This window comes from Branchiostoma floridae, chromosome 1, assembly GCF_000003815.2.
Source record: "Branchiostoma floridae strain S238N-H82 chromosome 1, Bfl_VNyyK, whole genome shotgun sequence".
NCBI classification, from domain to species: Eukaryota; Metazoa; Chordata; class Leptocardii; order Amphioxiformes; family Branchiostomatidae; genus Branchiostoma; species Branchiostoma floridae.
The window spans coordinates 27653239-27668174 of NC_049979.1; the positions used below are offsets into that span (position 1 = coordinate 27653239).

Sequence of the window (14936 nt, forward strand, 5' to 3'; positions counted from 1 at the left end):
CTGAAGAGACATACTTGCACTTGGACATTAGTCCTGCTATACTCTGGAAGAAGCCAACGTCTTTCTTCTCTTGCAGATGTTGTACATTTTCTACCAGAGAAGAAAGCAGCTGAACATCAGGGAAAACTGTGGTCCCTAGGGGCTTCTCCACTCCAGGGGTGGGGGTGGACAAGCCCTTAGGGACCATGTTCTCCCCAGTGTTCCACTTGCCAGATTGACATTCTTCATAATTACAACTCTCCAATACATTTCATACAGAGTAATGCAAGGTAAAAAAATAACTACAGCAGAGTAAGACTTGGGGTGTCCAAGTCTCTGTTCCTGCAAAAGACTCACATTATTCTGTACGAAAGGTAAGGAGACAGTATGTAGAAGAACATTATATCGTGACAGTATAAAAAGAACATACATTACATAATACATGTATATTGTGACAGTGTAGAAGTACTTACAAGATTGTATATACATAACATTTACTCAAGAATGTAGAAAATCATGCACACCATTTTTACTAGGTTTTAGAAACTTTTAAGTTTACAATATCATTGAAAATTGATTTCAACATACAATGTGTCATATATTACATTGACTAAGTAATTAACCAATCACTTGCTAGGCATATGATAAAAATGGACATGTGGTTAATATGATCAAGTCAATCTCCTTGTGTCATTATCTACAATTTAATTTTCAGTCAGGAAAAATTATCCTATATACAAAACAATGATAGTCAATATTGTCACAGTATGTTTCAGATAAAAGTGACGAAAATTGATAACTACTGATGTCAATGGGCATTACCTTCTGAACATCTTCATTGCCTCCTGACAACAGGGAGATTCCAAGTTCAAGAGTCTTTACCATCATAGGACTGCATTCACCTGGAAAATTATAGCACTTGTTGAAAAAAACTTCAAAGCAGATTATTCCGTTCTTCAAATACTACACCCCCTGTTCACTTTTCACTTAAGTTCCATTTATGATTTCTTGATAAGAAGCTCCATCTTAAGATTGGAATTCCGTTTTTCCCATTTTGAAATGTGCTAATATTTTCAATATAAAAGCACTTGGTGCAAAGTCTTTACATATGATTGACAAGTATGATGCACAGTTGTGAAATATGATAATAACTTTCATGAATATTCATTTTGAAAATTTTCTTCCTGCAGGAATTCCTGCAGGAATTCCTGCAGGAAGCGTTTTTCCTGCAGGAATTCCTGCAGGAAGCGTTTTTCCTGCAGGAATGCTGCAGGCATTCCTGCAGAAATTCCTGCAGGAGAAAGGTAAATTCCTGCAGGAAGAATGTTTCCTGCAGGAATTTCTGCAGGAATGGCCTTATAATTCATATCTAAATCAATGACACTAAGATAGGAGTGCTACACACCGGCAAAAAAGTATGCAACAAACGTTTTAGTAGTAGTTTCTCCTATTCATGCAACTTTTTCAACATATACATTTACATTTTGTACTACAGTTAAATGTAGAGTATAATCACACCCCGCACAACATTTCTACCCCCAGTTCAACCTGTATGACCTCACAAGCGCCATGTTCTTGTTGACTGTCGACGCATCAAAAGCCAGCCAATTTCTCAACAGTTATCATATATAATATCAATGTCACTAAATCCTTCAAAATTATGAGGTAGTCTGGCAACATTTTGGAAGCACGACGTGTGCCCGACTCAGGGTGGTCGTGGTCGCAAGTTTGAGTTTAATCCGATTAAATGTGAACGCATTTTTTTAATCCAACAGAAAGCTTTAATCGGATTCCTCATTTAACTCACTTGTATTTTTTCATTTGAATGGGTTCCAAGTTGCCCATGACATGTTCAACAGTTGTGCCGACAGAGCCATTACGGCTGTTCACACATGGGTGTTTTCATCAAATGAAAACTGCTCTATTCGAATGCTCCTTCCATGCATGCAATGATATGATATCTTGTAAAATAATGCAGTACCAAGTTGAACGTGGCAAAGAATGAAAGCTCCTTGGTCAGCAACTTGAGATTTGTTTGATCTGGTTGGTCATATTTTGACCACTCATAAGATTAACCAAGCTCCTTGGTTCCAGAGAATATTTCATAAAGTTTAAAATTGGGCCTAAGAAAGCCAGGGGCTTGCTTCCTCTTGTTGAAAATTCAAGTAAGTATGCGCTATTGTAATGCGGGTTCAAAGTAAGGTCAGCTATTGTTCTATAGATATGCAAAGGATGCTGGTGTCCAATTATCAATTATCAAAGGACTAATTATTCCCCAGGTCCAAACATCCTGGCTACCTGTAGTGCTGAGGACCTAAGGCCTTCAGAAAGAATCCTGGAACTTGGGGGTACACTATTACAAGAAATTACAGACTGAAGAATTACAGAATTTCAGAAACCTAAGTTCACTTTTACACTAATCTATTTAAATATGAAATGGTTAAACCTAAAGGGTAAATCAAGGTTGTCTTTGTCAATTTAAAGGTAAACTATGAATAATTTTTCTTGAAGTTTTGTGAAAATTTGATGGTAATTGTGGACTCCACTTATAATAAGGTAATAAATTTCCAATCCAGCTGTGCCTTGCTCAATTTGCCCTTCAAGCTGCGTTACATTAAACAACTGCTCGCTATCAGACCCCCTTCTGTCAGTAATGACCATGGTAAAATCAGACCCGAGTGCTCGAAAATAAAAGCTGGACTGCTTCTAGTTGGGGGGGCTACTTTCAAAGTTGGTCATTTGGTCGTTTGATACCACTGTTGCACAGTGACTATGACTGCTTCCCAAAAAACCTGGTGCAGGATGAAGACCCAAAAAAAGTTTGCTTTTGCCCAACTAGTGTAACAGTGGGTTCAAGTAGTTCCTACCGTCCTTGCTAAGGAGCTCTGAGCTTTTGTGGCGACAGCGGTAGCGTACTGGATTTGTGATCCGGCTGCTGGTTTGAATCCTGGGAGTTGGGATGTTGTTTTTTCTGTTCTACTCGCCCCTCTGGTTGTTTCACTGGTAGCCACACCAGATATCGAACCCTTTCTTGAGTGACAGATAAAGCTCCTTGGTTAATAACAAAGGACACAAAATATGCCAGGAAAGGAATATACACCGGTAAGCTTGTACGGGCTAGACGAGTTCGGCTTTTTTTTCGGCCCCCCCCGCTTCCCAGAGAGGCCGGTGAAGGAGGCTACTAGCCTGACTAAAATCGCGCTCCTAGCGGCCGGCCCTATAGTATTGCTGCTGCCCTAGGAGGGGTCATTAACCCCAGCCAGCGCTAGATTGTGTAAACACAGGCTACTCAGCCTAAGGTGCATGCAAAAATGACTTTCAAGCCCTGTGATGCAAAAAAAACAAGACAGTTTTAAACAGTTTGTATTTTGCCTTATGATGCAAACTGGTACCAAGGCTAAAACCAGTTCAGTTCAGAAAAAGGGATGCATGGTAATGTGACCTTTCCCACTGACACAGAAGAGGGTCTGCATGGGGGGTTCTTGGTAACGCTTAACGGTGAATTCAGGAGGCCCGGTAATGCTTAACGGTAAATTCAGGAGGGGTTACAAAGCATGACAGTAAACATTGACGTTCGTTCCTCTTTGTACGGCGCTAAACTAGGTTACCTCGATGGTTGAAAATATCAGACTAATGGCATTGTGAGAAGGAAAAGGTGCCCAGAGCCCGGAGGAATGACAGGGACAATGTCTGCTGTGTCTATGACGTTTGCTTCCCTGGGTCAGTGCTCCCACCAGAGGCGGCAACAGCAAGTTTCTTGTAGGCTGGGGGGGACTATTGCTGACAAAATTTTCAGCACATGGAGCGCCGAAGGCGCAACGCATCGTATGGGGGTAGGGGGTATGCTCCCTGGGAAATTTTTTAAAATCATGGCCCTCTGAAATGCTATTTCCTGCATTTTCCGGCAAATTTTGCTGACAGAATAATGAAATTTTCATCAAAATTACACATGGTTGTAGCAATTGACCTCCGGCCTCCGACATATTTTTACCATTTCAAGCTCGGACGGCACGAGAAATTGCCAGACAAGTCCGGGGAAATTTAAAAGTCTGGACCGTCTGAAACGCCATTTACTGCATTTTGAAGGACAAATTTTGCTGGCCAACGAAGGTAAATCAAATGACATTTTATTAAAGAGAAAATTTTGTTTTCACCAGGTCGTCGTGAGCACCAAAGCCACAAGCCGTTGCAAGGGAGGTCTGTAGAAACCTCATTTTCTGCATTCGATGAGAAAATTTTGCCGGAAACTATGCTAAGTTGGACACTGAAATCTGTTTGAGTGAAAAGGTTTTTTGGGAGGGGGAGGGGCGACGCTTCCGCAACATATTTTTACCCGAAGCGGCTGGGAGGCTCAGAGAAATTTTGAAATCTGGACCCTTTGAAACACCATTTCCTGCATTTTCAGGGGCTCTATCTGGCATTTGACTTCGTGGGTATAACTTGTTACGAAGAATTTCTTGGTAATGCTTAACGGTGAATTCGGGATAACAAGTAACGATTAACGTGGAATTAAAACGACCAATACGCTTCACGAAGAATATACCGATAACGCTTAACGGTGAATTAGAGTGGGTCGGTAACGATTAACGGTAAATTAAAATGGCTCGTAACACTTAACGGAAAAAGGCATGCAGGCCCTCACAGAAGTGCAACGTCCTTCACAACCTTACACTTCTGAAACACAAGAGAAAAATTTGTGCCTGGCTCCCAGGATTTTAACCTGGGCCCGCCAGCTCATGAACCCAACACATTTACCACTCAAGCTAAAAGTTGACAGAACAGACTAATTAGACTAGTCAGTTGGTGTCCTCCGAACCCCACTGTGTCATTTGCACTGTGCTTCTTTGTCTATCATGATCAGAATCTCCAAGCGGATCTTGCAGGCTGACAATACTATCTTATGCAACTGTAAGAAGCTACATTCTTTCATGGCCTTTCAAGTGCCTTCAAACACATCCTGTTTCAAAAAAATTTTTGATTCAGAAACATGGCCTAAATATAAGATTATTATCTAAAAACTTTTATTTTCCTGGGTGACGCCACAAAGTATGACGTCACATACCTGGATGTAACCTGGATCCAAGCTTCAATGGTATATAATATTATATTATATTATGTAAAGTGAGAGGTTGGCTAAAGTGCAATGCAGAGCACTACCTAATTTACCATTTTTCTGAATTCTAAGATTTCCATTAGTTGGCAGTTCAAAACAAAAGTGTTGAGCCAGATCAAGGAGGTTGAAAGAGGGCCAGATCAAGTTGGTGAGATCAAGGAGCTTTTACCTTAATTTGCCGATCTGGTTTAACCATTCGAATCCTGTAATCTATCCCAGAAGTGAATTTTCAGGTTTCTGCAATTTTGAAGTTCTTCTAGTTCTAATCTGGCTCAAAAGCAGTTCAGTATAGAAATATCTCAGCAAGGAGCAACCTCCTTGATCTCAGGGAGGTGTTCTGAATCTTTCCATCCAGTGCTTTGGGACAGTCCCTGTGGGACTTGCTAATTCAACTTGCTAATTGGGAAGCATGCCTTAACAATAACTGACCTCCTTTGAACCTGCATAACAATGTGCATAATTACCAAAAAGAGGAAAGTGACTGCCTTATATACAGGCCCATGTAATAGGATTTGGAAACTACAAATAATCTCTGGAACAAACTTTTGCCTGTTGTTTCTATATAATGAATCAGTGACCTTGATTGTACATTTGTGCTCAAACAAGCTAAGTACAGATTGTAGCGCTAGTGATAATGTACAATTTTGATTAAAAAAAAGGTATCTTGTCACCTCTACAAATACTAATACATTCCAGTATTTACAAGTTCAACTTCTTCTCACCTCTTAAAACAGTTATAAATATAAGTACAGATGGAATCAATAATGTATGGTTGATCTAATTGCATGAGAAATATGAATTTTTTTCCGTGGTATTCAAGTATTGGAAATAGGGAACATATCTTGTATATTTTCAAAGAGGACGTTTCTTTTGTTGTTGTATAAAGTACAGTAAACAATAAAGTGACACTCATCCTCTATCTTATTCAAGTTACAGTATTGGCAAATTCTTTGTTCCAGAGGAATGCGGTTATGTCGGCCTTCTGGCTTATAATGAATCATACTGGTAAACAGCTTCATAGCGGGCTTCAAGTTTATTAATAGTCAAAAAGATAATGGTTCTTTGGACCAGTTAAAGCCCAGGTTATCAATAAGTTTGGTTATCAAAAAGTTTGTTGTTATTTTGTGGGCCTTTCTGCTTTTCAACGCCTGGCTCTATAGTACAAAAATTGCTTGTATTTGCAAGATACTCCAGGACCCCAAATTTTACATATCAATACCCTCCGTGTTGGCAAACTTTCCTGGTTGATTTTGAAGAGTAGAAGGCCTGTGGTATATATTTTGATGTGATACTGATAGCCATTCTGGAATGGTAGCTTTATTCTGGCTATCAGTATCAGCCTTCAAACCCATCATCAGGAACTTTTTGTCTGAAACCAAGATAAAAGCCCCTTGCTTAAACAAGAGACCTAAGGTAGTCAAGACAAGAGTAAAAGATTACCAATTGAAAGGCAAATAGTAAAAAATTATATCTATTCCAAGGTTGCTGTAAAACCTAGGTTAGGTCAGTGAGATCAGAGAATTCTAAACTCCTTGGTGATCTACAAGGTAGTTAAACCTCTTTGGGTAAACTTTAGTCTTCTATGCAGTGTTAAATACTGACCTGTTCTATACACCAGTGGAGGCACTGAATAAGGCAGCTACCATTCACTTCAGTCTCTAATTACCTGTCATTATAATATAAATCAATACACGCATTGTTGTTGCTGGCTTTAAACACCTTCATGTAGGTGCAAAGGAGATTATATAATGACTTCTCTAAAGATAGGTGAGAAAGGGGAGGGGAGGTGATAATATCACACTCTTGTGATAAAAAGGCCTTTGTCCCAATCTCAAGGATTTTAGAGCATGTAAAGAGTTCCAGATGAGGACAGGGTGTTGTTCTCATTGTTCTATCAATGTTCTGTGATCTGATCTGATCTGGTGACGGTTGATTATTATTTTCTATTGGGCACTTAGAACTTCATTAAACACAGCTGTCCAGTAGGTATCAAAAACCTAAAAAATAAGATTCATTTAGCACCAGTGTTTAATGAATTTCTAGGTGTCCACGCACCCGGCTCGGGACACTTCTAATATTGTGTTACAGTGTCATAACTAACATAAGATATGACTGGTGAATGCCACCTGGCTATATGCTAATAAAGGATCAATGTTTTACCCTGAGGGGTGCATCATGAGATAAAGCCGCCAGTGGTTGGTTTCTATAACCCAAACACCAGCTATCAGCATGGCAAACAAGGCGGTTCATGTCATCTACTTTTCCACCAACTGAATGTATCATTTGATTTACTACAGTTTAGAATTCAGTAAATAGTTACTGGAAGTTCCGAAAATAATTTCATCAGGTTGGCACTGATAATAGGATAAAGGTTTTTACACAACATGTAACTAAAAGTACTGTACTTTCATTGTACAGTACTTTTCTTATGGACTCCAATGATTATCCTATTAGGGCACCCTACCCTTACAGTACATGTGCAATTTACAATAATTGAATTTATACTTTTAAGGGAAGCTTAGGCCTGTCATGAAATTTATGAATTTTGTGTTTATGTTCCTGACTTGCACCTACATGTACAATCAAATTGGCTTAGATACTAATAAACCCTAAGTGGTGATGTTAAAGAATCAAAGAAAAAAATGAAAGAAGTAACCATGCCCAAGCTTCTGTACTTCTGAAAAATATGAGTAGCCACTGAAGGAAATGCATTTTCTTGAAGTGAAGTTCATTCATAGGTCAGTTATTTCTAATGCCAGGCATCTCCAGCAACAGTCAATAAAACTAGGAAAACAAAACAATAAAAAATGTCTCCATTATATATCTGTTTTATATACATAGTTAAAGTCAAGTCTGAAACATCTAATGAAATCTAATGCATTGTTTAACAGTTTCAAAACAAAATTAAATGCATAAAGAATGCTTCCTGTCATTGTCAAGGCCATTCCTGCAGAAATTCCTGCAGGAAACATTCTTCCTGCAGGAATTTACCTTTCTCCTGCAGGAATTTCTGCAGGAATGCCTGCAGCATTCCTGCAGGAAAAACGCTTCCTGCAGGAATTCCTGCAGGAAAAACGCTTCCTGCAGGAATTCCTGCAGGAATTCCTGCAGGAAGAAAATTTTCAAAATGAATATTCATGAAAGTTGTTATCATATTTCACAACTGTACATCATACTTGTCAATCATATGTAAAGACTTTGCACCAAGTGCTTTTATATTGAAAATATTAGCACATTTCAAAATGGGAAAAACGGAATTCCAATCTTAAGATGGAGCTTCTTTGATTCTTTTACCTTACACTTTCATCATATAATGTTTCCAGTGAGGCCATGTTGATTTGATTATATGTCAATTTTTGTACATTTGAAAAAAAGTTTTTAACCACACTGTAACTTCTTCGAAGCAACTGTAAAAAAGTCAATACATGCTATAAAGTGTTAAAGAACATTGGAAACAAATATTAATGACGTAAACTGCCAAAGTTCAGAAAGAAAAGTGAAAAAATCAGAACCTCTTGTTTGGTAACATGCTGCATTTTGTAGTCATTCGTTCCTAACCAATTAGATTTCATAATTCAGGCAACTTTTTGGACAAACTTTTTCCATTCGCATGCTTGGGAGATTTGGGGTTGCCTGAGTATGTCATCCAAAAAATCAAATCAACATAGCCTGAGACCCCTCAATAACAGTGCCTAGCATGTTATATAATAACTTGTCATGAAACAATAAAATTCCAATTTTTTGCATGTCATATTACTTACCTTTGCTGGCACTAATGGTAAGTAGGACCATTTCTGCTGCTCCCCGCTCTGAAAGTCTGCACTGTTCATTCAGCAACTGTCTACTGGCCATTTCTTGTTCCTGGAGTTTTTACAACAAAGAAAACATGATACTAATTTGCTAGCTTTTGCTTTCTAACATACGATATTATTGGTATCTTACCATGGTACTGAAATCTTAGATGCTCTGTAAAAAGAAATAACACTTTTAATGAAGATAATATTCTTCACTAGTTGCAAAAGGATTATAGTATCTTAATTTTTACATGATGAAACTTTTTGTTTTGAACAAGAAGGTAGATCTCGTTCATTGACAATGCTAACAGCATGACATTGGAAAGAATATTGACAGAACTAGAAAGTCAAGTAACACCTCAAATGTAGGGCCTTCACCCTCCTCTTCCTCTCCACCTTCCTCTTCTTCTCCCTCTTCTTCTCCACTACAACTCTACAAGGAATACAACAGTTAGGTACATATTGGGTATCACATTGATATATACACAAAATACAAGTCAATTCTTTACAGGAAAAAGTGGAAAACTGCTGTCATACCTTGCCCATGATGTCAGCATAGCACATGTAGAGGAAGTCTTCATCCAGTGCCCTGAAATAATTATTTCAGGATGAGTTCTTGTTCTAAGACGATGAATGCAGTAATATAGTAGGTAATTATGTATATATTGGTTTGTCACCCTTTACTGCAAAATATAGGTGTCATTCAGCACCAGGGACAGGGGCACCAGTCTTGTTGGTGTGTTATTCAGCACCAGAGACAGGGGCACCAGTCTTGTTGGTGTGTGATTCAGCACCAGAGACAGGGGCACCAGTCTTGTTGGTGTGTTATTCAGCACCAGAGACAGGGGCACCAGTCTTGTTGGTGTGTTATTCAGCACCAGAGACAGGGGCACCAGTCTTGTTGGTGTGTGATTCAGCACCAGGGACAGGGGCACCAGTCTTGTTGGTGTTATTCAGCACCAGGGACAGGGGCACCAGTCTTGTTGGTGTGTGATTCAGCACCAGAGACAGGGGCACCAGTCTTGTTGGTGTGTTATTCAGCACCAGAGACAGGGGCACCAGTCTTGTTGGTGTGTTATTCAGCACCAGAGACAGGGGCACCAGTCTTGTTGGTGTGTGATTCAGCACCTGGGGCATTTTTGGTATTTTCTTATCATGTCGACCATCACTAATGGGGAACAAAACTTCTAGAAGTCAACCTACTCTTGTTGTTCAGCGGCTGCCCTGTTGAAGCAGCTGATGAGCTGGTGGAGAGGGTCAGGTTTGGGTGCTTCATCCTCCCCTCCTTCACCCTCCGCTTCATCAATCTCCTTCTGTTAAGAGCACACAAAAAAACAAGTGTGTCAACACCACATTTCTCTTCACATGCACATAGTTTTGGTTGGATTAAGAAATAAAGAGCCATTAACAGTATCTCATCGTCATCCAACAATGTAGATTGTCTTACTGTGAGTTCTTCTATGATGTTTGCTGTAGCTGCCTCCTCACTGCCCAGCCACTTGTCCATGTATGAGTGTAAGAAGAGGTTGATTGCCTGATGTCTGAAAGGCAGTGTTGTAGAAGGGTTATTGTAGACTTACATGTACATGCAAGTCAGAACCAGCTGTCACCAACTAGCCACAAAACTAGCATACTATGTAAAAGTTACAGTCGGTTAAAACTTAGTACAAGACCTGGTATAAAAATCAGAATACTATACCCACATTAATCTAACATGCTTTCTATAAATATAAATTGCACATCCTTGACAAAATAAAGGTCGAGTGTATAAGAGACTTCCTACAAGTTCTGATCATGTGTTTTCTTCATGATACTGTTTTTAACTTAAACGAAATACAAAATTCAGCATCTACCAATATACTAAAATCCCACATAAATTAAAGTTACCATATACACTTTAACACCTTTGAGTACATTATTCAGTTGACAGATTTTTAACTAAATGTCTCGACTCAGACTATACACTGTACATTACAACACAGCTATGACACAGACAGTAGCAAAGCACTGTTAATGTAATAAGACTGATAACATGAAACATTAGACGAAGTAGAATGGATATCTTTTGCCATCTGAGAATCTTATGTTGCATGTTTAAAAGTGAAAAAGTGAGGCATAGACTGCAAAAGATGAAGTGTTAATATAGCTTTACTCTATGTGCCGAGGTGGAAAATTAAGACTGCTACAGAAATTTGGGGTATGCGTGTACTTGGACAGAACGTAGTGGCACACAGAAGCAGAGATAGTTCATCTTTAGCACTCGAAGCCTGTTGTAGCTGGTACATACTGAGGTAGCCTGTGCATGGGGGCCATCCTGAAACAGCCCATGACGGCCCTCTTCCGCTGAGTGGACACCAGCTTGGTCCACCCTTTCATGCTTTCTGGGTGCTCAAACTACAGTGAGAGAAGCCGTGACAAAGAAACAGTGACAGAAAGTATACAGACAGAGAGCAGAGGGACAGGACTAGGGCAGGGCACACACAGGTGGTACATGTACACACAGATGTGTAGAGTACATACTCGGGGAGTCTGTGCATAGGGGCCATCCGGAAGCAGCTCATGACGGCCCTCTTTCTCTGGGTGGACACCAACTTGTTCCAGATGGTGCGACCTGTGCCCTCGGGATGCTCAAACTAACCATGCAATAACAGAAGTAACTTACGTATATAATACATATATATGGCATATATGTACACATACACATGTACATAACGTTACAGAGTTCAAACTTTTTTCAAAAGCTTTGACTTTTTACCAGTAAAATGAGCAATTCCACTGAGATAGAGACTGCAATCAGTGACTTTTATTGTCTAAAATTTAAATTGCATGATATAGAAAAGTTCATTCTTGAATGGTAGAAAAAACTGAGAAAAGTTGATTTGGGACAGTAGTGACATTACAATAGTCAAAACTTGGGCAAAACATAATTTTGGACCAGTCTATTTTTGCAAGCTTAGGGTTGCCTCTCCAATTCTAGAAGAGGTCAAATATAAAACGAAATTTAGTTTTGGTCTGGGGTACCCATGAAATGGGCTATTTTCTATAATTTATTCTATCCTTTTCCCATCTATCCATGCAATACCCTCAAATAAAGTAGGCATCTGACTTTGACAATAGCATCTTTTGAATTTTTAACTGTGTGTACCTTAGCCAAGAAAAAAAACAACAACAGAAGATTCATTGCCTACCTTGTGTAGTTTGTATATGACCTGCGCAACCTCCTGCACCTTGTCAATGATCTCATCGTTGGTCAGATCAGCGACGCCAAGTTTGTGTGGTAGGTTGGCGTACAGCTCTCTTTGCCACTGGTAGCTTGGGTCATCAGAGGACTATACAAAACCACAGGAGGAAGTCATTACAAGAACATCAATACTTAAAGTAGGAAAAAGGAATAGCTGGCTGTTTGTAACACCACTGGCTGAGCTTTGACAGGGAGCTAGAAGTGCAGGTAAAAAAATATAGAAATTGCTTATCAGTTTACCATAAATTCAGAGTTTGGTAACTCAACTGGGTTCCATTTAGTCAATTTCTAGATTTCAATGCTGGTATTGCAACTTGCAACCTAGCAAGAACTACCACTGACTTAAAGAGACAACAAAACCCTCTCTAGCTGTGGTGTTTTATGTTACCAGTGTAGAAAAAAAATGTATATTCTCACTAAGTTTTGAAGCTGACAGCATAGCCATAATATGACTAAGTGGTATTAATCTTGGTCTTTTGTGGTACTGATCTTTGTGGAGCCAAGAAAAAAAAATCAAAATATACTCTCTATCAAAGAAGTGGCACCACTTTCTCAGTCCTGTGGCATTGTATGGTGACATGCAAAAGGTAAAATCATGTCCCACGAAACGTAAACATTTGCGACATACATTTCTTGTGACCTAACAGACAACCCAAGCAAGCCTCTTGCAAGTAAAATATGCAAAGATCCAAATGCAGCTCAGGATATTGCAGGTAAGACGAGAAATACTGTATCAATTTCTGATAAAAAAATTCATGCGAGTGTCACCGGGACCCAGTACAAATGTCGATCGATCAGCTCAAGGTACAGTAGAGAAGTAGCATTAACTTACTGAACTGAAAATGCAAACTCAAACCACATGCAATTCTTTTGACAGGTAACTTGCCTGCATTCTCTGTTAAACAGAAAACACATCAGAACAACAATAAGATAAACCAGGAATACAAGTAGCATAAAAACTATTGTGGTACTCCTCGGGATGCATACATGTACAAGTACTTGTGTATATGTGAGAGTGGTTCAATAAGGAATCGCCGATCCACTTCTAGTTACAGTTACAAATTGTACATATTTCCATAGATCGCAATTTGCAACTCTCAACAGCTGCTAAGGTGTACCAACATGTGGCAGCGGAGGCAGTTGAATACAGAACGATCATTGGGTTTCTGTACCTTGACTTTGAAGAAAAGTTCAATGAGATGAAACTTAATATGTGCAATTGCCATGTCATATACAATGTGCACAGATACCATTAGGTAGCTTTTAGCATGTTTAACTTCAGTTTCTTATCATTTCTGTAAGTGGGTTAGAGTAATTCTTTACTAAACCACCATCATATATACAGCAATATCTTAAAGTTTGTAACTTGCATTGATAACAAGTCAAAATGTAGCACAAATCACTAGAGATCATCCAAGATGGAACAGATGGTTCAATCTCAACAAGACCAAACACTTTTAACGGTGACTTCAAAAATAGCACGTCATTAATATTTCAAAAGTGAACATGCACGTGTTGAAGTGCACAATATGTAAGGAAAAATAATTCGGAATCTACTATCCCGACCCCAAATACATTGCATATTGCTACTTATAATCAATCTTAAAATCAGAAGACTAGTGCTTACCTTCTCTAGAATAGCCATGTTGTTTTTCAGGTAGTCTTTCACCTCCACATCAGAATCTTTCTGTAACACAAAAGGAATCTTCCCCTTTGCACCGATTCAAACAAGTCTTGCATTCAAAAACATTGTAAAGGTGACAAAGTACATGCCCAAGTACATGCCCTTCTTTTCTGACACCCAACAGTCAAAAGAAATGCTTATTTTGCTTGTGGTCTATCCTTTCATCATATATATCACATTGATTGCTGACTCTCTTTTCTCAGTTTGTAGCTGGCATTAAATCAAGATATTTCTACCTTGCAAATAATTTGTGGTGACCATTTTTACAGATGGTTCTGATAGGAATTACATATACATGCCCTAATTATAAGAACAAAACACACAAACAAACATATCAAGTCAAGAGACAAAGGACTTATTCTTGAAAGTAAGGCACAGGATTGCTAGTAAACTCTCCTGTAATATTTTGATGGTAAAGTGAAAAGTGGGGTAAATTAGTAGAGCACACAAATCTACATGTATAGTTCCAGTACTGTTGCAGTATATATTCATTAAAATTGAAAATAAAACATTTTGATACAAGCAAAAGGAGGCGTTGATTGCCCCATGGCTAGGGCCATTAATTATAATGCTTGGCACATATGTGGAGCATGCAAGCATGTTGAATGTGCCAACAGTCTTCTTCTACATATAGCTTGTACACATCTTTAGTTTCAATCATAAACAAGTGGTGATGGAAGCAGCACACAGAATTTAGTAGAGGTGTCATGACAAGATGCTAGGTGAAGAAAAAATGTAGTTGGTTGCTTATGGAGAAAATACTTGCTACCTCCTTTTTCAGAAGGTCTGTCACACTGCCGGGTGGAGCTTCCAACTAAGGATGAACAAATGAGGTGAAACAAGCTCAATGGGTGATACATAAACAAAGCACAAAACAGTGAAATGTTGCTACGAAACAATCTTATAAACAAAACAAACGAAATACTAAGAATATTACAGCAAAGAAATGCTGAAATGGGAAGCAAAAACATAATGCAGTACAATATTAAAAAAAGTAGATTATGCAAATGAAGATCGGAATAATCAACAAGAGAATACAGTAAGTTCATAAACGGTAAATGGCAGGAATTTCATACTTGCAGCATTTGGATTGTGAAAGTGAATATCGCTAAACATGAATTATGC

General features: G+C 38.8%; 1 protein-coding gene across 1 annotated transcript in view; it reads right to left on the bottom strand.

The window, feature by feature from the left end:
• Positions 1–14936, bottom strand: part of LOC118419221 (ryanodine receptor 3-like) — a 129206-nt gene that overhangs the window by 34264 nt on the left and 80006 nt on the right. The window contains exons 89-100 of the mRNA XM_035825574.1: positions 14578–14625; positions 13755–13814; positions 13014–13022; positions 12075–12215; positions 11407–11519; positions 10334–10427; positions 10090–10199; positions 9424–9475; positions 9245–9319; positions 8854–8953; positions 783–881; positions 15–90 (exon numbers count right to left, since the gene is read on the bottom strand). Of these exons, the coding sequence (XP_035681467.1) occupies positions 15–90; positions 783–881; positions 8854–8953; positions 9245–9319; positions 9424–9475; positions 10090–10199; positions 10334–10427; positions 11407–11519; positions 12075–12215; positions 13014–13022; positions 13755–13814; positions 14578–14625 (977 nt within the window). The remainder of the gene's footprint in view (positions 1–14; positions 91–782; positions 882–8853; positions 8954–9244; positions 9320–9423; positions 9476–10089; positions 10200–10333; positions 10428–11406; positions 11520–12074; positions 12216–13013; positions 13023–13754; positions 13815–14577; positions 14626–14936) is intronic.